Source organism: Zootoca vivipara, chromosome 5 (assembly GCF_965207765.1).
Source record: "Zootoca vivipara chromosome 5, rZooViv2.hap1.1, whole genome shotgun sequence".
In the NCBI taxonomy this organism is placed as follows: domain Eukaryota; kingdom Metazoa; phylum Chordata; class Lepidosauria; order Squamata; family Lacertidae; genus Zootoca; species Zootoca vivipara.
Window position 1 is genome coordinate 32,853,290 of NC_142588.1, and position 27,851 is coordinate 32,881,140.

General features: G+C 43.1%; 1 protein-coding gene across 1 annotated transcript; it reads right to left on the minus strand.

Annotated features, from left to right (window-relative positions):
- On the minus strand, positions 1–27,301 carry LOC118096233 (putative lysosomal acid lipase/cholesteryl ester hydrolase). Its single transcript, XM_035137770.3, has 9 exons — positions 23,132–27,301; positions 22,247–22,364; positions 16,388–16,586; positions 13,983–14,092; positions 12,547–12,686; positions 10,207–10,353; positions 7,305–7,376; positions 3,590–3,661; positions 1–2,301 (listed from the first exon to the last, which is right to left on the minus strand). Exons 1-9 carry the CDS (start codon positions 23,258–23,260, stop codon positions 2,068–2,070), a joined length of 1,221 nt encoding a protein of 406 aa, XP_034993661.1. The 5' UTR covers positions 23,261–27,301; the 3' UTR covers positions 1–2,067.
- Between the last annotated feature and the right edge of the window lie 550 nt (positions 27,302–27,851).

Here is a 27,851-nt window from a genome sequence, read left to right on the forward strand (position 1 = left end):
TTCAATCAATCAATTTTATTACAGCAAGAGCCAGCAATACAAAACAACACAACTCCAAACAAAAGATCGGCAATATCATCATCAGAGGGCAGGACAAATTGTTATAATATGTTAGTCAATAAAAGAGATTTATGTTTTTGTCAGAGGGTCGTCATGGCTCTAGATATGCTTGAGTCCAGTTTGTCTTTAAAGACTTTTATTGTGCAAAGTACAGTGCAGAGACAGCTTAAAACATGACCTCTCATTCTGAATCAAAATCTGGCAATGGCATATGTCTGTTCTTACGCCAGCAAAGTAGTCGGGGCACCCCAAAACGCCTCCCCCTTGACCTGCGTCGCAGTGCTCTCCTTAACTCTTGCGCTGGAAGGAGCGATGCCCTCTCAGTCTCCTCCATGTCAAGGCGGTGGAAGGGCTCTCAAGCATCCTTGAGCCCTTGCCTACATCTCTCCTCCAGTGAGCTCTCCCATGGTTCTGCACGTTGGCTTCTCTCTCTCTCCAAGTCTTTCCCTCCCCCCCCCCCCGGCTGCTTCAGACCCACTGCTACTCCCTGTGCTTAGCGAGGTGGACATTGGGATGATGGGGGCTGGCTCCCTGTAGGGAGTCACCCTTACAATTTTTTAATAGCTAAGGTGCAAAATTTGGCCACAGCGTAGGATACTGGGCTCAGAGAATCTTCCAAAATGAATTTACGTAATGTTTCGGAGGAAAATTCCAGATAATATTGCAAGGGTGTGAATTTTGATAATAGGGGTAAAATAAGTCACGTTCGTTCTTCACTATAGAGTTCACAAAATAAAAGAATATGAATAACAGATTCCACCTTATTGGACATGCGGGGACAAAATATTAAGATATTGCAAACTCAGTTTTCCATGATTGTGAATCAGGAGTGGAATATAAAATTAATGAGACAAAAGAATTTTGAATCTGCTAATAAAACTGGCAAATTACTAGCGTGGCAGCTAAGAAAGCGTCAGAGTCAAAATACAATAAATAAAATAAATATAGGAGATATATTGACAGAAGATCCTAAAGAAATCAGAAAGACTTTTCAGAAATTTTATAAAGATTTGTATAGGAGGGAGAAGGGAAATAAAAGGGAAATTGAGAGATATTTAGAAAAATATAAATTAAAACAAATTTCATTAGAGAAAAAAGAACATTTAAATTCATAAATAACGGCGTTGGGAATCCAAATGGCAATAAAATCTATGAAATTAGAGAAAGTGACAGGACCTGATGGTTTTACTGCAAAATATTACAAAACACCTGGTGAACAACTGACACCACTGTTGCTGGAGGTTATGAATAATATATTGATTAAGGGACAAATCCCAAATACCTGGAAAGAAGCGTATATTACTTTGATTCCTAAGCAAGATACAAACCGATTGAATGTCAAGAATTACTGACCGATTTCATTACTAAATAATGATTACAAATTATTTGCAGACATTCTAGCAAATAGAATGAAATATGTTTCGAATGAAATGCTTCATAAAGATCAAGGAGGCTTTCTTCCTGGTTGACAAATGAAAGATAATGTGAGAAATATAGTTGATAGAATAGAATACTTGGAGACTAGGAATGATAAGCAATGATAAACACATTTATCCAAAAAGCATTCACAATTCTACAGTATATCTAACATCTTCCTGTTTCAAATATAACCACTTCACTATCTCCCTAGACAGTTTTGCTCTTACACCTTCATTTGCCATCCTAAGCATGTTTTCATATTGTCAATTCCACAGATGTTAGCAAAGAACTTGTCTCCACCCCACACTGCATAACAAAATTTGGGAAGATCAGAGTTCCTTTCTTCATGACTACTGTGATGAGAAGTCACTTGAGTTATGCCTCAACACCTCCATTCAAAATGCGCGGATTTAAATAATGATAAGCAGTTCAAAAATGTTATTTCCAAAGGGATTGTTTTGTGTGAACAAACATAGGGATTTCTTTCCAAGGTGATTTTTTTTAAAAAAAATGTAGTAGTTGTTGATGTCATCATCATCATAGACTGATGGGGATGGTTTCTTGGAGGACTATTTCAGGATCACAAACTCACTCATAATTCTGCATAAGCTCAATTATCTCTTCATACAAGTGCTGTGGTGCATCAAGGCCCAAGAAGAAATCCGTGTGTTGCCAGTCAGGAATAAACTTGTGGTAAACTAAGTTTGACACCTGAGGCAGCCACCGGGCAATATTCTTTGGGGTTGAAAGCCAGTCATTTCCACCATTCCAGAGAGCTGTTGGAACAGTCATTTGTTTAATTTCATAGGAAGGTGCTGTTTCCTAAAAGAGAGAGGGGGAAAGAGAGGGGAAACAGGTTAAAAAATAGTTTGTAAGTTAGGACTTTGCAGAAAGTTCTACCAGTCCACAAAAGAAAGTGTCCTCTCATATTTTATCACAGTGTGAGACGTTGACTTGACAGCCACAGACAGAAAGTCTTTACGGAGGGTGGTGAACACAGAACATGATATCATGGCCTGACCCCTGAGCCCGCTAGATGACATCGCAATGGATTGATGCCTTAGGAGAGCGAGAAAAATTCTCAGGGGCGATTCATACCCCGGCCAGGACCTCTTTAATCTTCTACCCTTGGGCAGGAGCTATAGAAGTATAATCAGTCGTACCAACTGGCTATAAACCAGTTTCTATCCGTAGGCTGTTAGGCTGCTGAACGGATAATAATATAGTGCAACTGACTTTCAGGGTTGGTGCGACAAGCACACAGAGTGCAATGAGATTGAGTGTTTGTGGCAAGGGGGAGGGAGGCTTGGTTAATTTCATTGTACATAGGTTGTACATTGACAATAAAGGTATTGTTATATTATTATTATCAAAACACACACACACACACACAAAACACAAATACACATGTTATGGGGAATATAAGGTGAGCAGTTAATGTGCATTACAACTGGACGTTGTGCAGATTTACGAGGCATCATAGAGAATGTGCACATCATCCATGAAGAGGAAATTGTGCACTTTTCCTGGTTAATATACATGGTCTCCAACCGGCTTTGGACAATCCCTTGAAATTCCTTGAAATTGTGAACACATTCCTTCCACAGGTTGCACCAGCATCCATTTACAGTTTCAGGCTTGATGGCATCCACTGCTTGCTCAATGTGAAATGATGCAGTTACCAATTGCTGAAGGACTCCCATGATGCCATGAGATTGCGATGCAGATCAGCATCCATCGTGTTGATCCTTCACAGCTTTAAATCCAGGGGCTAACTGCTCTGCTTTGACAATGTAGGTCCACTCAGGCATCTTCTTCCAGAACAGGCCCATCTCATCTGTGCTGAAAACCTGCTCTGGAAGATACTCCTTCTCCTGCAACAGCCTCTTCAGCAACCTCCATGTCTGCAAATTCAGTTCACCAGTGCTGGGAATGTTCTTCAAATTGAAGCAACCTTTGAAGCAGTTCAGCCAACCAGAGCTGGTGTTGAACTCCTACTCAGACTGCTCCCCCTGTACCAGTATCTACCCTCATACACACACACACACACACACACACAGAGAGAGAGAGAGAGAGAGAGAGAGAAATGCAATTAGTGGGAAATTCTTACCTGATTGTGGCGAGCCATGTTTTCTTCCTTGCTACCCCAGTCAAAGCCTTTGAACCTCCCACTCTTAAAACCCTGAAAAAGAGGTGTACCGTATTTTGAAAAATAAAATGGGCAAATTATCGTTATATTAATTAATTAATTATATTTCTATACTTCCCTACATCCAAGGATCACAGTTCAGTTTACAAAATACATACCATAAAAATAAAGCAACAATTCCCCACCCAGTTTAAAAGAGGTGTGGTTAGCCAATAGCCTGGAAGAATAGGAAAGTTTTTGTCTGGTGCCTAAAGATACGTAATAAAGCCATCAGATGAGCCACCCTGGGGAGATCATTCCACAATTGCAGATTCGCCACAGAAAAGGCTCATTCTCATGTTTCCATCTTCCAGACCTCTTGTGGAAGAGGGCACAAGTAGAAGGGCCCCAGATGATGACTGCGCCGTCTGGGTCAGTTCATATGGAGAGAAGCAATCCTTGGGTATGGGAGTTCTGGGCCACTTAAGGCCTTAGAGGTCAAAACCAGCACTTTAAATTAGGCCCAGAAACTGGCAGCCAGTGCAGTTGGGCCAGGATTGGTGTTATCGGCTCAAACTTGCCTCTCTGTGCAAACTGGCTGCTGAATTCTGTATCCACTGAACTTTCTGAACCACCGAAAGAAAGGTATGCAAAGCCATTAAAAAGCCACTGGTATCATTTCAGCTTTTGCAGTTTTTCACTGAGATGTCTAGGAGAATTAATAGGGACACATTTCCCCTGTCTAGCTCAGGTGCCAAAACTGGAGCTAAACCTCAACTGGTTGAGCATGGGCACCCTGGATCTGGGTGTGGTATTCTTCTTCTTTGGCAATCACTTGTAGCCGAGTAAGGTGGTCTTACATAATCACAGTTTTAACAAAGAGCCCGTAAGTGACTGTGGCAGCCAATTCTGGATCCACACATCCTTCCACAGTGGGGACATTGGTTTCTAGGCGGGAGTTGATCATGGTATGGATTTGCCAAGCTTGCCTTACTCTTTGCCTGCTCAGATTGAAGAGCTTTCCATCTGTTCGATATATGATTTCTACTCCGGTGGGGAGTTTCCCTTCGACAAAGTGTAGGATCATGGCAATCAAAATAATGAATAGAGTTGGGGCAATAACACAATGCTGTTTAACACCTGATCCCACTGTGAATGGTTCATTTGAGAGCCATTGTTATCTGCGATTGTTGCTGTCATATTATCATGGAGGAGCCGAATGCTTGGTTTTGCTCTCTGCATTTTTCTTGAAGCTGTCAAGCGGTGAAAATCATGCCCACTGTCCCCCTAGATGGTCGAAAACCATCTCGGGATTCAGGAAGGGCCACCTCAGATATTGTTAAGAGAAGGTTTGCTAAGATCCTTGCAAGAATTTTGCTGGCTGCAGCTAATAGAGAGATGCCTCGATAGTTTCTACAATCAGTTCTGTCACCTTTTAAAAAGAGATTGATAATTTTGGCATCCCTAATGTCGGCTGGGATTTCTTCTCTCTCCCAGATTTTTTCGATGAGCTTGTGAAGTTGTTGTGTAAGTTAAATTCCACGCACTTTGAAGATTTCGGCAGGTATCCCACCAGGCCCGCTGGCTTTGTTGTTTTTCATTTGGTTAATAGCTATACACAACTCTCTCAGATTTGGAGATACTGCAAGCTCATCTCTACCTTGGTTTTGTGGAATTTGTGAGAGGACCTCAGAAGCTACGGGGGAGTTGCAGTTAAGGAGATGTTGGTAATGTTCTTTCCAGTGCAGTGCAATAGCTTATTTATCTTTTAGGAGTGTAGGGGGCATATGCCATGATTTATTGAACCATAGATGGTTTTTGTGGCTTTAAAGAAACTGTGCATCTTGAGTGTTGGCTAAGTGCTGGATCTCTTGAGCTTTTTTTTTTAACCCACCAGGTGTTTTTTTAGTTCTCTGGTTTTTCTTAGTGATGACATAGGTTTTTTTCTTAGTGGCACAGTTTCTATCTCTTTGCCAGATCTGATAGGTCTTCCTTGTCTTGTCAATCATGCGTTCAATCTCACTGTGATTCTCATCAAACCAGTCCTGGTGTTTCTTGATTTGGTATCCAATAGTTTGTTCACAGGCTGCAATAATGGATGTTTTTAGCTTGGTCCAGTGTTCCTCGATGTTATCAGGGAATTCTGAAAGCAGGTAGTCCTTAAGAGTTGTTAGGATGCAATCCCACTTAATGGGATCTTGAAGGGCTTGAGTGTTTATTTTGTGCCTTGGTTTCCTTGATTGAAGCCTGCGTATACTCTTGAAAGCCATCATGAAGCGTATTAGTCGGTGATCTGTCCAGTAGTCATCGGCACTCATCATAGCTCTGGTAAAGAGCTCATCACAGCGATCCTTAGATTATAACATAGACTAAGAGGTGCCAGTGGTTTGACCGAGGATGCCTCCATGAAGTTTTTAATTTATTTTTCTGTTGAAAGATAAATGACAAGGTTGTGCACTGCACACATTGTCAAAAGCAAGATTCCATTCTGGTTGTTGTTGCCAATTCCGTTTTTCTCAATAGTCTCGGGCCACAGATCAAAATCTCACCCAACACTTGCATTAAAATCACCCAGGAGGATAATTTTATCTTCCTTAGGCGTCTCTGCTAGGACGGTATCCAGCTGAGAGTAACAAATTTCTTTAATGTCTTCATCAGCATCCAGTGTTGGTGTGTAAGCCCTTATAATACTGTAGTAGCCATGTAAATAAATCCTGGGATTAAACAGGGATTAATGAATGAATCAATCAATCAATAGTCATGCTGTAATCAGGCTATGCAATAATGTCTAACCTCCTCCTTTTAGGGAGCAGAACAATGTCATAAACATCCAAAGAAAGATATGCAAAGCCATCAAAAAGCCACTGGTATCATTTCAGCTTTTGCAGTTTTTCTAGACTATTCATTAGTAACTGACTTGCTATCATGAGAATGATGGAGAGATGTACTAACACTTAGGAGTTGTCTAATTTACACTTACTTGGAAATAATTCCCATTTAACTTATGGGCTGCAAATTTCTTGTGTCATATAATCTGAATTTTCCTTTCTGCTCCCAGCAGCTAGATTACGTGGATAAGTAGCTTGGGTAACCCCTTGTGCAGAAGTGAAATAAATTGCAGGGATCAGGAACTTTCACTCCACAAGAAAATCTTTTTCTGCCAGGTGACCCAGTTTGGCCCACACACTTTCTCCAAAGACTCCCACCTACTCCCACCTACTATTATTATTATTATTATTATTAGCCCGTCCATCTGGCTTGGTTTCCCCAGCCACTCTGGGTGGCTTCCAACAGAATATTAAACAGAATAAAACTTCAAACATTAAAAACTTCCCTAAACAAGGAAGTTAAAAACACAATGCACCCTTTAAATCCTTTAGCATGAAAGCAAAATATATTTGTTAAATATGTAAACAGAGAGGCTGAATTGCATAGTTGAATGCTTCCTTCTGTTATATTTTTAATAGTCTTTTCTTTTTAATACAATCAGCAGTGCTATTTTTATAGAAAAAGAGGTGCCAGAACTCATCACGAACACCTCCCTTGTTCTCTTATAATGGTAATGGAGCCCACCTGAGAGGTGCCCGAACTGAGTTCTGGTGAGTTCCCGCTAAAAAAAAGACCTGACAATCATCCATTCAAAGCTTCAATCAATACATTATGCTTCTTTTAGCATAATTTAGGATTTAGGTTCTACCTGAGCCCAGTGAAGCATGTTCTGAACCGATATCCCAGCTGGCCAGTGTGATAGATACACATCACTACGACTCTGTAAGAAAGAAGAGCAAAGTGATTAGCTGAATCTATCACAAAGTACAACAACCACTTCACTTCCATTTGGTTTATTTAAACAAAACAAGTACACCAGAGCTCAACATCTGGATGTTACGAAGGAATCAGTGTTTAGTTAGTAAGTCCACTCACTACCTAAGGCTCTTCCAAAGGCCCTGATGAGGGAGCGCAGCATTGGCATCCTGTCCTGATGGGACCGTAATCAAGCCTGCACCCGGGATTGACAAATGGGGGTGCAGGCTTGGATGTGGGCTGAGCCAGGTGGCAGAGCTGACGGAAGAAGAAAGCTTCCCTCAGGTCCATGTCCAGGACATTTAAACAGCTTGCACCTGGAGCCATTACCTGAGTTTTTCATTGGGTTCTCCAGTGGCGGAGCTTCATGCTCCGGCACCGGGGGCGGAGAGCAGGCGGGGGCGGGGCTGACGTGCATTCTGGGGGGCGTGGCGTGCGTTCTGGAGGCAGGGGCCGCTGCCCGTAGGGGCAGGGACCGCCACCTGCGGGGACGGGGTGCCCAGCACAGGCAGGGTCAGCTGCGATGGCACCCTCAGGATCGCGCTGCCTGGCGCAGAGCACCCCTATCGCCCCCCCTTCCTACACCCCTGGGGTTCCCCACCCACCCTTTGTTCAGGTTGCTGCTCAATGACCTTGCTGTGGTTACAGTGATCACCATTTTCTGGGCCAGGTAGGAATTTGCCCACCTACCTCATGGTAATCATCACAACCAGGCCTTCTTGGCAGTGGCACCCGCCCTGTGGAACACCCTCCCATCAGATGTCAAGGAAATAAACAACTATCTGACTTTTAGAAGACATCTGAAGGCAGCCCTGTTTAGGGAAGTTTTTAATGATTGATGTTTTATTGTGTTTTTAATATCCAGTTGGGGAGGCGCAGCCAGATGGGCAGGGTATAAGTAATAAATTATTATTATTATTATTATTATTATTATTATTATTATTATTATTAGCATGTCACTGGGGTAATCTTAGTCTTGGATGGAGGGGAGGTTATAGTCTCTGCCTGCTCCTCCAACCCTGGGGTATTCAGTTAAAGGGATCCCGTGGGAGTTGCCATGTCCTTCTGCCCAGTCAGGGCCAGGGCTCTCTCCCAGATGGTGGTCCCTGTGGGCATCACCCTATTTGATGTAAGTATTAGGAACCCCAGCACGGATTGCCCTATAGCGTCACTTCCAACAGGTGGGACGGAAGTATTTTGATTGCCCCATGCCCAAGCCCAACCCTTCATCTGTATTCAATAAAATTCTGGTCGGTTTCAATCCAGAGCAGTCTTGGTTGTCCATTAATTCTCCAGGGGGGTGGGGACTGAAGTGCCCAATGCCTGGGCCTGCAATTACATGCACCTCTTTATGGAGAGCAGCTTAACACTCTAAACTAGCTTCCATTCCCAATATTATGTTACCAAACAAAAGGGAAATGAGCATAGATAGAACAGGGCATTTCACTTTTAGCTGTCCCACAATGTAAATGCATTTCTAATTATACTGGAGACCTGTGCATCTATATAAATAAAAATGAAAAGATGACCTTGTTCGAAATCGATAATCTCCAAAAGTTCTTGACCGATTGCTTTGAAAATTTGAGTGTTTTTATATACCTGGATCATATAGATTTCTCACCTGTGACAGGTAAGAGAGAACATGCTTTTTAAGAAAAACATCGCCATCTGCTGGATGTCAAAGCAGCACAGCTGAGGATGCTGCATCATAATCTCATACCTCAGCTGCTGCCATTGGCTGAAGACTATCTGTGACATCACATTAACATGGCATTGCCCAGCATTGCCCAGCCAGGGGAACAGGCCAGGCCCATCCCAAGATATACATGGGATGTGCGGGTGGAAGAGAGAGAGGGGTCGGGGTGACGGGTGCCATCACGTGGGAGGAATAGGACATCACGCAACGGGGGGACCAGAGAGAGAGGTGTTGTGACGTTTAGGGTGAGGAACAAGGCTGGGGTGGAGGCGCTGAGTGGAGGAGGGCTGTGCCTTTGGGGAGGATGAATGGGGCAGGGTGGGGTGGGGTTATTTAACAGAACATGTGTGTTTCTGATCCTTGGGGGTTTCTCTTTCTGAGCCACAGCAATGCGTGGCTGGGAACAGCTAGTATTTAATAAGAAGAAACTGACATTGTGTTCAGCAAGGCTTACTCCCAGGTAACTATGCACAGGATAACAGCCCTAACTATAATTTTTTTCATTATACAGTACAACTAAGGCCAATTCAGACATGACAAATAACCACCACTGATGCAGTGGGCCATGACATTTGTGTACATTCCTCCTGTGTGACATGAATTCACCCCACCCTGCTTTGGTGCCATGTCCATTTGTGTGACCAACCATGGTTAAGGGGCACTCTTGGACTCTCATCAGGAACTATGAACTGGACCTCATAAATGCTCTTAGCTATGGTTCTATTGCATCATGGTGGCAATGACTCCATTTTCAATCAGGATGGCAGGCCAATTTTACCCAAATTAAACATTCCTCCCCCACCCAAGAAAATGATTTGGGGCCAGGTGAGACACTGTCTGACTTAAGTGGTAGCCCTGGGTTCATGTCTGTGTGTGCACATTGCCCCAAATATCACAAATTACCCTATCCATTTGAAAATCACATTTTTGAATTAGTTCCTTCAAATTCATGAGCAGTACAGCACTAGTGCTCAATAAAGCTTATTTGGGAGCTGCCCCAAGCTCATTTTGTCCAGGGGTAATTAAGTTACAGGTGTCGTAAGTGGCTACCATTTCAGAGATGCCTCCACACACTCCTGTAAGGAGTCAGAAATCTTACCATATTTTGATTTTTCATATTAAAGCCAGTTGCTAGGTGGATAATAGAGCTACAGAGATAATCAATTAAGAAACGGTTACACACACGAGTAGCCATCCATTTAACAAATTTGCTTTGAGGAAACAGCTGTTTAGCTCCAAATATTCCCTGCCAAAAGAAAAACATGAGTACATAGGTCATTTTGTTTTTCAAGTCTGTTTTCCTAGAGATATGTCTAATAATATCAAGTAGCAACAAAATACCATTAAAAAAAAATTACCCACTCACGGTGACTGCCCCCTCCCCAAGCAAGGCCTCAGCCCCAAAAGGGAACAAACTGGACAAGACAATGTTCTGGAATTTTAGAAATTGGCCACAACTTTGTTGGTTCCAGATGTAGCTTGGATTTAGCTTAGGCGTTGTGTGTGTATCCCTCAGAGCCCCCTGGTAGAGAGCTGTGCTACGACAGGGTCGAGCCCAGGTTTAAAGGGTCATCCACAAACTGCGGGTCTACATGTATAAACCTCCCAAGGCGCTGGAGGAAGCTCTATGGCCCATCTGCTGCACTCCTTAGCTTCTGGACAGAGACATCCTACTAGACCCATCTAGTACCCTATTGTTGCACAATTCTGGGTTAGGGGGGGGATACATCACATCACCCCCAGGCCTTATCCATTACCCCAGACAGTGCAATTGCCAACTCACCACCAAACCAACCTACAACTGCAACCAATCAAAGATCCTTCAACCAACATTTATTTTCCTGCAGGGGGAAGGTGTGTGTCATCAGGTCTGAATAAGTCCATTCTGTCAGGTTTGATGTCCAGGTGTTGGATAACACAGCCCCCAAGACCAATCATTGGGCTGGCTTGTTGGCACCAGAATACCCATTAAGCAATCTATGGCCTTTTAAACTGTGTGTTGTTTCTGTTTGTTATTGTGGTATGTCTTTTTTTGTTATTGTGGTATGTCTTTTTGTGTTTTTAATATTGTAAACGACCCTGTGATGTTGTAGTTACAGGTAGGTAGCCGTGTTGGTCTGAGTCGAAGCAAAATAGAAAAAAAATTCCTTCAGTAGCACCTTAAAGACCAACTAAGTTTTTGTTTAGGTATGAGCTTTCGTGTGCATGCACACTTCTTCAGATACACTAGAAACAGAAGTGATGTTGGTGTGAATGGTAGTATAGAAATCTAATTAATTCATTAATTGATAATAATTCAAATCCCACATGCATGCCCAGTCAGGCAGGGAGGAAAAAACCCAGCTATATTCAAGACACAGGCATTGTAATTGTAGCTAAGAGACAAGATGACAGAGGTCAAGTATACTTTGACATGTATGTAATGAGCAACTGGCACCCTTCCAAAGTGGTTCCCATAACATTAACATCATTTCAGTAGGAGCTTGAATATGCAAATGACTTGTAGTTATGCAAACATAGTCTGAAAGGGCACTGTTTTCCAAACTGCTTGCCATTTTGCCAAATAGTTGTGCTATAAATTGCTTAATTCCTCACTAATTTCAACAAAGGTGCTTTCCTTCTCTATAGTCGGCATGGTGACGTTAGGGAGAATGAATTTAGTGCCATGCCTCTCGTCTTCATTCCCAGTTTGAGAATCCGAGGAGTGGCACTTCCTCCAATCGGAAAGGGCATTCAGTCTGCTTTTACCAAGGCTAGAAATAGGTGCGTTCTGAAGCCCTGTGCGCATTAGTGAAATCACATAAAATGGGGAGTCACCTGTCTCAGCTCAGCTGAGTGCAGGGAAGAACCTCCTTGGCCTGTCAGCTATGAAGCTCTGCTGTTCCTCCAGCTCACAGCTGATGGGTGGGGAAGCAGCTGCTGCTGAGCCACCCCATGTTTCAGCTGTTAAGTGGGGAGGCCTCCTGCTCACGAGGAGACTCTCCCCAAAGCCTGGGGAGTGTCTCCTCATGATCCAGGAGAACTCTCCAGGGTGTTCCCCATTTCCAGGATTCATTTACTGGCCCAGCTTGTACGCACGATTGGGCTCAAATAGAGCACGCATAATGGAGAGTTACCTGTACCAATCCTTTTAATATGGGCACTTGATACAAACAAAGGTATGAGGATCGTCCTCACACTGGCACCTCTTTTTACTGCCCACGTCAGACATTTTGTGCTGGCACCCATGACACAGCAAGATAAAAAGACAGGCACCCCATTTTTTTTACTCAAAAATAGTCCTAGGTATAGAGTAGCTAAAGCAACAGTCTGCAGCATTGGCCAGATTGAACAGCTTAGATGTCTGATGGCCTCGGGTCAAATGATGGGTACATTCCCAAGTTCTTAGCTAAAGCCAAAGATTTGTAGTTTAAACGAGTATTTTGACCAAAATGCATACTTTGAGCCTGTGTTCAGATAACCCAAGGACCAACACCAATGCTGGGTTGGAAAAATAGCTCACGGTGACTTGTGGTGCCAATCCAAAGAATATTTTTATCTTCTGGGCGAGCTGCGGCATGATTGAAAATGCAATGAATGCTAAGAAACAGAATGGGAAATAGAAACAGAAGAGAAATGAATATGGCAACCAATGCAGTCTTGATCAAAATCCAAGAACAAATGATTAGCCCACTTTCCTCACAACATTATTGCTTTTATATTGTGTATTGTAAGGCTTGTGAAGAAGTGTTTGCCATCGCAGGCAGGGAGAGTCTAAAGAATGGACACTGAGACTGGTACTGGGTTGAATTAAGCCACAACATTATTGATTACAGGAAAGAGTAGGTATGACCAAGGCACTGGGCACGTATCCAGCATAAAGGCAGCCCACCTGCTATCTGATAGGAACCTGGTCGGGTATATTTTGGCCTGGGCAGCCACCCCTGACATGGATTGGGTTCCACAGCGCAACACAAGGTTTGGGAGAAGTGTATTGGCCCACCAGTCCCCCTGTGAAGTCCTGGACAGAGACACCTCACTAACAAGGTGCCCCTGAAAATAAGAATCTAGCCCAATGGGTGGGTGGGAAATTACAACAGTCAGTCAAGCAGGCAGCCTGAACCTGGCTGCCCACTTAAATAGGCCAGGGGTGGGTTGAGCACAGCCTCCAAGCTCCTGCCCCTGATTGGCCTTGGGGTGTTGCCCACCCATACCTGGTCGTCTGATAATGCCACAGGGGAATGGCACCAGGTGACTGTCCTTTCCCCCAGCTTTGCCAAAGATGGCAGCCTCCCTGGACCCACCACAGCTGTGCCATGTGGCAAAAGCTACACACCTAGAGCCCCAGGTGAGCAGATGTTATGGTCACACTCTTCAGGCCAAAATAAACTATGGAAATAGTATTCAGCCCACACTCATATCCCCTTCTCTTGTGGGCCTTAATGCAATACTTCCAGAGGTTGTTAGACTACAGCTTCTTGTTATATCCAGACCGGGAAACTTTTATTGAAATTGCAACTACAAACCTGTTTGATCCTGGCTTGAAATCCAGGATTTTACATTGAACAACAGTTTGTCAGCTCAAGTAAACCAAAGCAAACAAATACACAGTTAACAAGGTGTGTGAGGATTATTATACTCCACACACCACTATTTGTCAATCCATAGCAGCTATGAAACATTACTTTTATGGGAAATATTACTAATTAGGAAAATGTAGGAAACCTACACAGAGATTGTTATTCACAATGCTTCTCCATAGGTGTCCATGGTCTCCAAGTGAAATCTCTACCATAAACAAGATCTGTATTGAAATTAATGTACAACACCACCCATACAAATAAATGTGTAGTTATTAGAATGGCCAACGTGTGTTTAAGAATCCTTCTAACCTACCCATTGTGGTGCCCTGGGAATGACCAATATAAAATAATTTCTCCTGTCCGGTTTTGTTCAGGATAAAATTTATGGAAGCTGGAAGGTCATATTTAGCCATTTCATCATGACTGCAAAGGAAAAGGAATAACAGACTATGTTTTACAGACTTGAATATGAAGTGAGATCTACATTGTGGAAGCTGATGTTCTCCAGACTAATTCTATAAACATTAGTTACTGGTAGGTAGCCGTGTTGGTCTGCCATAGTCGAAACAAAATAAAAAAAATTCCTTCCAGTAGCACCTTAGAGACCAACTAAGTTTGTCATTGGTATGAGCTTTGGTGTGAAAGAAGTGTGCATGCACACGAAAGCTCATACCAATGACAAACTTTTTTATTTTGTTTCTACTGTATAAACATTGTGAAACATAGTAATTATGATTAAGCAGTTACTCATCCTCCTTAGAAATTTCCACTGGGGCTGCTCACTATTAGACTGTGCCGCACTATGAGCTAGCTGTTCGCTGCAAACTAAAAAAAGCTCACTACATACAGTTAAGAGCAAATATCAGCACCAAGAGAGCCAAATAAGGCAAGCCTGCAGAACACCCCTGCACAGAATAGGGGCTGCCATCAGAGTGCCTATAAATCAGCTGGGCGGTATAAAAATGCAACACAAACAGATTAGAAGAGGGAAATGAGTCCATCTGTTGCTGACAGTTTTCTTCATGAAAAAACATGTAGCATGACTTTAATACTGGAAGAAAAAAAGAGTAAAAAACCATCTGAAATGGGAGTTTCAGGAGGAAAAAATGTTTTCCTGTGGGCAGCCAATGGCTCTGCTTCCCCTCCCCCAGGTCCGAGGAGCTTCAAATTCTGGCCCAGTAACTGTACTGTGAATTCGCAGGACCCACAGTGGGTCTGTCCACACCCAATCTAATTACACCCAAAGTCAGTGGCATAGCAAGTGTGGGTGATGGGGGTCGGTCACCCTGGGTGCCACCCTGGAAGGGGGTGACACTCGGCGGCGCACCCCCCACTGGGGAACATTTTTTTTCTGTTGCATGAGATTTTTCAACTGTTCTTATATGTTCTTTCAATGCTGATTTCATATCTGAAGTCGGTTTTGTTCTGTAAGCTTTAGGTTTTTTGCAATTCATGTTTTTCACTTTTCGCCAGAGCCGTGTGGGGGGGGGTGACAAAAAAATCCGCACCGGCTACCACCTGGGCTTGCTACGCCTCTGCCCAAAGTGCAGCTCATTTGCTAACATCTGTGGAGTTCACCCAAGGCCATATTTCATCTTTTGGTGCTTGAGATATCCCAATTGTGTGTGTCATATTGTTGTTGGCAACCGCCTATGTCAGGAGATGGAAGGGTGTGTGTGTTGTGGGGTGAAGTCAAACCATTAAGAGTCTGCTGTGGCTGTAGAATCTGATACAGATATGTTGTGGCAGCTGGGGAAAATGGAAGGCGCCTGGATGGGTTGATGCAAGTGCACCATGCTGCTCCTTCTTTCTGCGCTCCTCCTCTGCTGTGGATGCATGACCTGAATGACTGTCTCCAGGCACTACAGCCATCTGCAAGGGATTTCCCCCCAGCAGCTCCTCCTCTGCTGTGGATGCATGACCTGAATGACTGTCTCCAGGCACTACAGCCATCTGCAAGGGATTTCCCCCCAGCAGCTCCTCCTCTGCTGTGGATGCATGACCTGAATGACTGTCTCCAGGCACTACAGCCATCTGCAAGGGATTTCCCCCCAGCAGCGTTAGCGTTGCCAGCCTTCATGCCAGATTTGCAGACAACTTTGTAACACAGATTTGGTCTTCCAATGGACCTGGCGCCTGAAGCCAGCTCGTCATGCAGCACATCTTCCAACTTCCATTCTTGATAAAAGCATATAATTCCCCAAATGAATAATATACAGTCATACCTTGGTTTAAGTATGCTTCGGTTTGAGTACTTTCAGTTTAAGTACTCCGCGGACCCGTCTGGAACGGATTAATCCACTTTCCATTACTTTCAATGGGAAAGTTCGCTTCAGGTTAAGTACGCTTCAGGTTAAGTACTCCCCGGACCCGTCTGGAAGGGATTAATCCACTTTCCATTACTTTCAATGGGAAAGATCGCTTGAGGTTAAGTACAGACTTCCGGAACCAATTGTGTACTTAAACTGAGATACCACTGTATTTGTTTTGTTTAAAGAAACAACTACCAATTATATATATTTGGAAATGTGTACACAAACACACACACACACACACACACACACACACACACACATTTCTACTCCTCCATATCTTGCATTATCAGGGCACTGTTCAATGTTGAAACAGAAGAGAAAGAGGATGGCAGATTAATCATCCCAAAAGGAAGGAAGATTAGGAACCAGAAACACATAATTAAGTTTAGAAAGCTCACTCTACCTGAATAGCCAGAATTCTTCTTGCTCCACAGTATAGTTGATGTGCTTGATGGACCAGGTGTTCCCTCTACTGTTTCCTAGCCAAACATCATAGCCAGCATCAGCCAGTATGAAGCCCAGGCTGTTGTTGTCCAGATTTGCCACCCACTTACTGCCAGTGCAAAACATGCCATGTTGCAGAAACACTACGGGCTTCGGATCTGAAACAGAAGTATTTTAAATATAGTTATAAGAAGTAACTTCAGTGTCTTTTTCCAAACAAGACAGTGATCCATCGGAATCTTGAATGGCATTGTTGTCATTCAATATTTCAAGTAGCAGCCAGTGAGGTGGGGCAGGTGGTTTCCCAACAAACTGGGTTGCTGGTGCTTATTGAGAGGGAGAGGGAAGGAAGCAGTGCATATCGGCACAGCCAATCCAATTATCCCATCTCTGCATGCCATACCAGGACAAGTTCCCCCGATTTTGCACCTCCCCTCTTCCTCTCAATAAGCTCCAGTGAAGTGAAGTGTTGGGAAATCAGGATGCAACACATGCCACTTCACGGGAAGCTACTGCATATCACCTACTATAAACTTGGGGCACATGGACACAGAGCATGCATGGTGAGCAATTTCACATGCCTAAAATTAGAGTCTGCCTCCTTGCCACACCAGAACAAGCTCCCCCCACCTTGCACCTCCCCTCTTCCTCTCAATGAGCTCCAGTCAGGGCCAGCCCTACGGCCAGGCTGGGTTGTGCAGGGCACCACGCACCGACCCGCCAGGAGGGCCCCGCGAGCTGCGCCCGCCCGCTGGCCCGCCGGCCCGCCGGTCCACTGTGCAGCTGCGCCCATGGCAACCATGCTGTGCCTGCCCGCCCGCCCGTGGCACAGCAGTGCCTGTGGCAGCCGTGCTGCGTGCTGCGCCCACCTGTCCACCGCGCTGGGAAACGGGGCCGGGGGGTGCCGGAGGGATCCGGCGCACCACGGCGCCAGGGGCGCTTAAGACGGCCCTGGCTCCAGAGGACTTCCGGTCTACAGCGCTGGGGAGAGGACGCAGGGACCTCGAGCTCCGAGGTCCCTGGCATCGCAGAGGGGGGGGGAACGCCGCGGGGCGAGCGGATTCCCCACAAGAACCCAGGGAAGAGCGTCCCTGGGGCGCAGGTCCGGCAGGCTCCGGTCCGCGATTCCTCCGCTGCCCAGGGAATCAATAGAGACCCTGTGAGCTGGCGGAGTGGAGTCGCGGGAGCCATTTTCGGACGATATCTTGCCTCCGAGAAGCGAAGCCTCAAGTCTTCTACCAGTTAGCTGTGGATTCTTCCAAAGGAATCAAAAGGAAGGAAAGTAAGTGGAATCTCTAATTGGACTTTCTGTTAATCTCGGCAAAGATTGGGAAAAAGGAAGAGATTTAAAAAACGGAAGTCGATCTCTTCCTAATGGACAATTAGGAGGCGCATTAAATATGCAATCCTAAATCGAAGGGAAACTATTTGACTGTGGATCCCAAAAGAATGAAAGACTTTGCAAACCTTTCCTAGACCCTGGAGCCGGCACCCCTTGAGGATCAGCAAGGTTCTAAGGGGAAGGTGCGTTGACAGCTGTCAAAAGCTGTCAAAGCTGCAAAATGATTTGGAAAATCTACTAAATCGTTGCGGTATAAGATATTTCTGATGTTTGAAGCTGTGACAGACTGAACTTTGATTTGACTTGTGGACTAGTTAAAACAATGGGAAGGATCTGCCAAGATGGAGACACCGTGTAGCTGAAAGGAAATTTCCAGTGCCCTTTGTCTGCTTTGTCTGCAAACCTCCTGACTGCTTGTGGTTAAGAGAGGAATGAAAACAATGTATACTCCGGCCTTCCAGGAAGCTGTGTTGGGTTACTTGGAAATATTGAAGGACATGAATAAGACACTGCAACATTCCAGCTCGTCATGGGCAGAGACTGTGGCTCAAGAACAGGATTTTGAGAATGACTTTGAAAGTGAGACTAAGGAACAAGAAGTAGAAGACTTTATCAAAACTGACTTTACTAAAACTGACTGGGACTGTAAAAAACAAGTTCTGGATGTTGCACAACAAGGAATTGGAAAAAAAGAAGATGAAAGCAAGGAGCAACAATGTGAAAAGAAGACTCAAGAAATGGAGGAACCTGGAGGGACTGAAATTTGGAGATGTGTGTTGGTGGAAAGGGAAATGCAGAAGGAGGGGGGTTAGAGGCCTGGATTTGGAAAAGGGAAAGATGTGGTGTGGGGTAAAAACTTTTTAGTTAGAGACTTTTGGTAGCTGAACAACGGTTTCGGAAATCTTGGCCTGTAAAAGGAAATGTTGATCCAATTGGGGGAAGGGCATCAGGGGAGGGGAAGGAGAGTGTTTTTAAGTATAAAGTTAAGATTTTGATTAGGGAAATGAATATATATGAAAATTGAGTTTTTCTGGAGGGAGAAAGAAGAATGATCTAGGAAAAAATTTAAGATTTGTATTAAATATTTTCTGTTTAGATAGGCATCTGGGCAGAGAGCCATTTTCCTCCTCTCTGCACTTGGGAACACCTGGTGGCAGGGGGTGTCCTGAGGGGAGGGGAGGGGGATGGAAGGAAACCCAGATGTAAAAATGGATATCCTTTGAAGTGCTGCGCCTTGCGGGTTCTTCTGGTGGCAGGAGAGGACTGGCGGAGGTGCAGCATGAAGAAGGAGGAGGATTGAGTGAATATTATAAGGGTAAGATTTTGAATTAGAATACGAAAATCGCCACAATTTGATATAGAAATTAAGAAAACCAGGAAGAAGAGAATCGAGGAAGTCACAAATACAATGTTAAGGAAGTAGGATTTAGATTATGTTATTGTTTTATTGTTTGTTTGTTGGTTGTGTTGAAGGAGAAGCAGGGAGTAAACCAAACCTCAGTGCTCCTCCGTCCCCGTCCCTTCAGTGGCAGGGGAGGGACTGGGGGGGGAGGAGAGGGGGGGAGGTCGAACCTAGCCTTAAAATGGACCCCTTTGACTCTCCACCTCCGCGGGTGTTGCTGGTGGCAGAAGTGGGCCTGTGGGGGGGAGGGGATGAAGGGACAGAATTTATATTGTATTTTTTGTTTGTCTTGTCTATATAAAAACCAATAAAAATTATTATTAAAAAAAAAAAGACGGCCCTGGCTCCAGTGAACCAAAGTGTTGAGAAATCAGGAGAGCAATGGTACCCCACAAATGCCACTTCACTGGAAGCTACTGATATCACCTACTATAAACCTGGGGCACAGAGCATGCATGGCCAGCAATTTCACATGCTTGGAATAAATCACTCCTGGATGCAATATTAAAAATTAGAGGTCCCTCCCTCCAAAGAAAGGTTTTATTGTTTTCCCTTATTTGTACAAGATGTACAAGATGTACAAGATGTAACAGTCAATATTGAACCATTCCAGCAACCTACCACAGAAGCACCAAATGTCTATTTAATTGCATTTAACTTTTAAGTCATTTCAATTTTTAAACAAAAGTATCATTCCACAAACAGTCATGTGTTCTCAGACTGTGCTCCTGTTCTATCTATGTTGCATATTTAAAAAACTATGCCAGGTTGATTGAAACCTAGTTATTTTCTTGTCTGTTTTACTCCCTCAGACATGTATTGTCAGTTTGTCCATGGATGTTAGTGTGAGGAACCAGAACACCAGCCTTGAAATCATTCACTTTTTCTTTCCTCCCTTTGGTGCCATTTACTGCGTCTCAATTAGAGCAGACCAAATATGTAGGCCCATTTTACATTGCAGTGTTGTTAAGGTTCATGAGATAATTGATTACTATTTGTTCAGCTTCACTCCCTCTTTAATCTTATAATTGAAACTTGGCACTGGATGAAGGAGTCCACCTGCCCGTCCTTCATTGCACCACCTTTACTCCCTCAGATATCAGTTCACCTCAGGTTGTCTATCACATTTCACTCCTTACTCCTCAAGAAAAGCTGAATACAACACACACAAAGGCGTTGGGCAACCAAACTGGCGGTGCCTCCACAGTGAACTAGGTTCTCTCTCCTTTTTTAAAAAATAAAACAGTGGCTCTCTATGAATGGCTGAAGCAGATATATCCGTGATGAATACAAAAACACTATTTTGAAACTAAATCAACTCCCTCCCACAAAAAACTGAAATACAGTAAATAAAAAATATCACAAACAATTCATATGACTTGCAGTCAACATGGGCTGTGAACCACTTACTCTAGCTTCCCCTTTCCCTTTCCACCATACTTTTCCATTACGCTAGTAGCCCAGGAAAAGAGTAAAATATGCTTGACCTCATCAATTTATATGGCCTATCTCTTTCAACATCCCAATCCCAAAGAAGTCTACATCCCAATCCCAAAGAAGGGCAGTGCCAAAGAATGCTCCAACTACCGCACAATTGTGCTCATTTCACACGCTAGCAAGGTTATGCTCAAAATTCTACAAGGCAGGCTTCAGCAGTATGTGGACCAAGAACTCCCAGAAGTGCAAGCTGGATTTCAAAGGGACAGAGGAACCAGAGACCGAATAGCAAACATGCGCTGGATTATGGAGAAAGCTAGAGAGTTCCAGAAAAACGTCTACTTCTGCTTCATTGACTATGCAAAAGCCTTTGACTGTGTCGACCGCAGCAAACTATGGCAAGTTCTTAAAGAAATGGGAGTGCCTGATCACCTCATCTGTCTCCTGAGAAATCTCTATGTGGGACAAGAAGCTACAGTTAGAACTGGATATGGAACAACTGATTGGTTCAAAATTAGGAAAGGAGTACGACAAGGTTGTATATTGTCTCCCTGCTTATTTAACTTATATGCAGAATTCATCATGCGAAAGGCTGGACTAGATGAATCCCAAGCCGGAATTAAGATTGCCGGAAGAAATATCAACAACCTCAGATATGCAGATGACACAACCTTGATGGCAGAAAGTGAGGAGGAATTAAAGAACCTTTTAATGAGGGTGAAAGAGGAGAGCGCATAATATGGTCTGAAGCTCAACATCAAAAAAACCCAAGATCATGGCCACTGGTCCCATCATCTCCTGGCAAATAGAAGGGGAAGAAATGGGGGCAGTGAGAGATTTTACTTTCTTGAGTTCCATGATCACTGCAGATCATGGAAGCAGTCACGAAATTAAAAGATGCCTGCTTCTTGGGAGAAAAGCAATGACAAAACTAGACAACATCTTAAAAAGCAGAGACATCACCTTGCCAACAAAGGTCCGTATAGTTAAAGCTATGGTTTTCCCAGTAGTGATTTATGGAAGTGAGAGCTGGACCATAAAGAAGGCTGATTGCCAAAGAATTGATGCTTTTGAATTATGGTGCTGGAGGAGACTCTTGAGAGTCCTATGGACTGCAAGAAGATCAAACCTATCCATTCTGAAGGAAATCAGCCCTGAGTGCTCACTGGAAGGACAGATCGTGAAGCTGAGGCTCCAATACTTTGGCCACCTCATGAGAAGAGAAGACTCCCTGGAAAAGACCCTGATGCTGGGAAAGATGGAGGGCACTAGGAGAAGGAGACGACAGAGGATGCGATGGTTGGACAGTGTTCTCGAAGCTACGAACATGAGTTTGACCAAACTGCGGGAGGCAGTGGAAGACAGGAGTGCCTGGCATGCTATGGTCCATGGGGTCACGAAGAGTCGGACATGACTAAACGACTAAACAACAACAACAACATCTCTTTCAAACTTATAGGAAAAATAGAACAAGGACACACTCAGAAATCATAATAATAGTCACATTACCAAACAAACTCACTATGTGTTCTTGCAATTAGTCAAACTTTTGCAAAGCAAGAAATGATCATATTATAATTATAATGAAAAATCCTCACACTGTTGAACACACAAATTAACTCAAAGCACATACTCACCCTTGTTTGACTGATTTCTTTTCCCATGAGGAATTCTGTTAATACTCAGAATATAACCATCATCTGTCACCACTTCATATTCCTCACTGGGATATCCTCTGAAAGAAATAATTTCACTCTGCAAGGCCAAGAGGGTTTGGTTGGGAAGGTTATAAAGTGACTGTAAAATGCCTAAAAACTTATTTTCACAGAAAACAATTGATAACTAGAGTGTGCAGATAGGTGAAAAGCCAGTGAAAGTAGTAAGATTGTGAATGTGCCAAACACAATCAGTTGTTGACAGTACAAAAGAAATCTAATAATTGATTTCGTGCCTCCTTCTGCTGCAATTAGAAATGAAGGGAGCGTTCTGTTGCTGGCATGACACCTTCATTTCAGGATGTTTTTATCTGTCAAACCTGTTTTTGTTGTTGTTGCTGCTGCTGCTGCTGCTGCTGCTCCTGCCATTGTATAGTGGTTCCCAAATGCCTCCCAGCCCCCCTCCTTTGGACCACTTGAAAAGAGCTGAGGGTCTTGGTGGACCACTTAAATATTTTTCTTCTTGCAGTTGAGCAATTATAATGCAAGATGCTAAAGTTGCCACTGTTGGAGCAACTAAATGAAGCTGACAGAGCATTGGCATTCCATGAAGCACATGCTGGGAACTACTTTAGGCTGCTTATTCTTTTAAACAAAAATTTGTAGGATACACTGAGCAATGATGCGTTGGCAGGCAAAGTATGTGTTCAAAATAAAATAATAATAAATATTTCCTTGCCCCCTAAAATCCCAGCAGCCCATTAAAAAATGAACTTCAGTTATATGGAGTATAGCACCAGTAAGCATCACTTATTGTCAAAGATTCCTTGAGGTAAGAAGACAGGAAAGAAAAGGTTAATGGCTTACAATATTCATAGTAGCTTCTGGATTTAGTTTTCTTCTTTTCAAAAATATTTCTGAAGTAAGAAGGACTAGGACAAGGCCTGCCCCCATTATGAAGAGCCACATCCTTGATCTGCATGGAAACAAATCCATATTCCAGCACAGATATACGACTCCTGCACCACAGAGCTAGATTAAAGCAAGTGTCATTACAGATGGCTTAAATAGGTTGCCATTGTTTCTCAATTACAAGCAACACCTACCTGATAGGAGGGGGAAATGCCAAGTAATGATGTAGTTGGATTGTCCCTTGCTCAACTTCCAACCTACTCAGAAGTCAGTCCATTGAGTGTTAATATGAAATTCTTCCAAGCAAGTGAGCATAGATAAGACTGTGTGTTTTTAAAGGTTGGTCAAGATGCAAAAACTAGTTTAGCATAACAGCTGAGAGTACAAACCACCAACCAACAGGTAGCTGCAGTGGCAGACCTTGGCACCTCAAATTTCACCAAAACCCAGCACACCCACCTACCACCTCTTGCCTTCTGTTGGACGTTGTCATTGTAGCACCCCAGAAACTCAGCACCCAGTACAACTGAATCATTTTGGTTAACATCCACAATGGATTTTCTGCATTCCTTAAGCACAAGTGGATTAGGAAGAGCATGGCTGATTAAACTCTCCAAAGGGAAAACTAGGATCCAGAACCAAGTAATAGAGTTTAGAAAGCTCACTCTACCTTGAATAGCCAGAATTCTTGTTGTTCCACAGTATATCTCATGTGTTTGCTGAACCAGGTGTTACCTCTGCTGTCTCCTAGCCAAGCATCCTAACCAACATCAGCCGAAATACTGCAGTCTTGGGACCTGAGAGTAAATAGCTTTAAGCATACTTACAAGCAGGGCTGGTGCTAGGGTATTTTGCACCCCAGGCCGCGATATCACCTTCTGGCGTCTCCCTTATCAAAGGGAGAAAAGGGGGGCATATTGTGAAAATAGCTGGAAATCTCCCAGCCTTGCTCTCATTGATGGGAACGGAGCTGAGTTTTGGAGCCTAGTTTAAGGAGGCCTATCGGACAAACCCTTTGGGCTTGTACCCCTCATATGGGTGACCCACTTTAGTGATATCTATGGCAGTGAAATGAACTTAATCCCTTACAGGCCAGAAAATTCTTTGAACCTCCCTGACTGGCCACCTGTTTACACTATGGAGATTGGAGAACTGATATGTCATGAGAAGATATGATCCCTCCTGAGATATTCTCCTCTGGTGGTAAAAAATGGGGGCCCCAATTTTGGCCCAACTATTTACTCACATAAACATGACTGGAGATATCCCTGCGGGGTGGCGCACCAGCATAGTCGTGCTAAGCCCCCCCCCCAAAAGGGTAGGGCATTAGTCTCCTAGGTGTGACTTCTAAATTATACTTATGATATCTACTAAATAAAATTTTGGAATGGGACAGCAAACAAGCCGTCATCCATGAAGAACAAGCAGGATTTAAGAAGGGCAGGTGCACCACAGACCAAGTATTTGTTTTGTACCACCTAATCTGTAAATTCACCAAAAACCCACATAAGACTGTCTATGCTGCATTCGTTGACTTCTCCTCAGCCTTTGATTTATTAGGCAGGGAACAGCTGTGGAACAAATTGGCCCATTTAAATACCAATAAAAGACTTCTCTGGATCATCAAACAACCACATCGAGGGACCCGCAGGCAATTGCAATTAACAGAGGTTTCAAGCAAGGTTGTATACTGGCACCCTTCCCATTTAATTACTATATAAATAATCTCATTCCTGATATGGCATCCCCATCCTTCTTTGCCCCCGACCTCAGGAATCGTAAAGTGCCAGTTCTGCTCTTCGCCAATGACTTGGTTTTGCTTTCCCAGAATAAAATCGGATTTAGAAGGATGCTGGTTAAAGTTAGACAGCCGTGTAAAAAAAAAGCATCTAAAAATTAACTATGATAAAACCAAGGTGACTGTATTTGGCAAGAGGCCTACCAAGTACAGGTGGACTCTAGACGATGACACCCTTGAGCAAGTACCCAGATTTAAATATCTAGGATAACTTATTGATGGGAAGTCATCACAGAAGCAATTAAGCTAATATCTGGCTGTTCTACTGGGCAGCTATATACTGTATGTTATTCCATTCAAAGGGCGGACAGTTAATCAACCTAGCTTTCAATATTTTTGTCTCAAAAATCATCGCCCAAATGCTCTGGGGCTGAGAATTGGTGTCAAATCTGAAATAGACGTCCTACAAAATAAATTTATGAGGCAGATTTTGGGGCTTCCCTGCAGCCCATCTCAGAGCCTAACTAGGTCAGAAGATGAATTGCAATGGAGATTGAAAAGAGTGCATACATTCACAAAAGAAGTTTCATAAGGTAAGCAGTTAGAATGATTTAAAAATCACACCAGAATTCAATGGTTTTTAAAGGCTTTTTTAATCCATAGATTGTGAAGCGTTCTCGTTTGTATTGAATGCCACCCCCACGGCCCATAACACAAGGTGACCAGCTCTTCATTCAAGTGTTACAAAACAGTAAATCTGCATCCTGAAAGCAACCTGGTATGTCACAATTACTGAAAGGCTGGCACCTTGAGACCAAGCACAATTGGAAGTGACTTTCAATACCGGCATTGATGTATGCCCCTAGTTGCTGGAATGCAAATTCTCAGCATGTATTAAACTACTGTCCTCAGTGAACCTTAGCTCAGTAGTAGAGCACTTGCTTCACCCCGAGGAGGTTCCATGTTCTGCCTGTAGTATCTCCTAGGAAAGAGACACTTTGGGAACCCTGGAGAACTTCTGCCAGTCAGTGTAGAGCAGTGGGAGGAAGTGGATCTGATTAGCAGGTTGGAATCTTTCAATCACCTGATGTCACAATGATTTGAGGTGATCCTTTTTTTCTTTTTCTGCATATCTGCACATCTTAGGGCATTAACTATATTAGATTAATGGTCCCAAGACTGAAATGGTGTGAATAGGGTGTTTTTGTTTTTGTTTTTACCTATATCGCAGAATTAACTTATGGGAAGCCACTTTCTGTAACTTCACAAATCTACAATAGGGTGATGACTTTTTCATATTTTTTTCTCAAAAATTATTTCCTGTAGCACAAATGGATGAACTTTTGCCTATTTATGACTAAAATGAGGTATATTCCATTGAAATAATAAAAAAGGTTACGTACAAACCGTTTTTTTTAATGCCGTTTTACCATTTCATAAAATTGTATTAACAATTCTATATATATTTCGTATCAAATTTGGACACAACACCACATTCCACATTGGGGAGTGTTCTTAGCAACATAGGGTATACAAATGTCACACCTGCACAAGGTAAAAGCCCCTTTTAGGGACCTCAAAACTCAGCCAGCAGACCCTGCCGGGCATGCTGGGAAAAGAACCTACAGGAGAGGTAGCAAAACATCGTCCTCTAGCGGCATCTATACTGTTACTGCAGCTAAAACAAAGCTTCCTTGTGTGTTTGATGACCCTATATAATGTTGTATATATGTTACTCTAAAGCTTGGGTTCAATTTTATATCTGCTTACAGTGACTTCAAAAATGGTCAAAAAACTGATAAAAAAATTTAAATCATTTTGTGTGTGAGGTTTTTTTATCAAATCTCTTTGAAAGTAAGCTTTTATCTAATCTTTAATGAAAGCTCATCAAATTATGATACAGGGAAATGAGGTTGTAAAAAGTCATCACCCTAATCTACATATTTGCATCTTGTACTCTGTTCAAATGATTGTACCTAGCGGGTTTTTCTTGCATTGACGAACTGAAGTGCATTTTTCCAACTGCTGCACAGAGATGAAATTCACAGCTGAAAATGGGGACCATACAAGTGAGAATGCTTCATAATCCATGAAAAGAATAGCATTAAAAACCGGTTTGGTCTGTGGTTTGATTTTTAAATCATTCTAATTACTTACCTTAAATCTATGCACACTTTTTAATCTCCATTGCAATTCATCTTCTGACCTAGTGAGTAAATCACACCACGCCAAAAGCTTCCCGGTAAGCTTAGTAGAATAGGAAGAGAGGTCATCTTGTGGATTAGTAACTGTTAAGAAACAGGAAGCAAAGAGTAGGAATAAATGGGTTCAAAATGATCTCTTCAAAGAGGCAGTGAAATGGTAAAGGCAATTCAATCCAAGCAAGTGTAAACTGATACACACTGGGGCAATCAAAATAAAATCATATATATATATATATATATATATATATATATATATATATATATGCTCAAGGGATCTGTACTGGAAGTGACTGACCAAGAATGTGATTTTGGGGTCATAGTAGATCACTTGAAAGACATCTAGTGGACATCTAGTTGGCTACTGTGAAAAGATGATGCCTGATTAGATGTGCTACTGGCCTGACCCAGCAGGCTTTTCTTATGTTCTTACTTTAACTAGAAATACATGTCACCATAGTGAAGAAGCTATGCCCTGTAGCCTGCTCATTCTCCTGTCCAAGTTCTAAGCATTGATTGGCCGTGATGCCAAGATTCCTGCTGCCTAGCTGTGTCAAATTGGAAGCAAACGGTGCAAATGTGGTCCTGTTGAGGGATGGGTGAAGAGACTGTCTTGCCAAGCATAACTTGTGAATGAGCTGCCACACATGAAATATCTGCCTGGGGAGATAGGGAATCATGCCACCTCAGTGTTTTTCAAATGACTCTTCATAGGCTTCATATGCTCAGCTTTCAC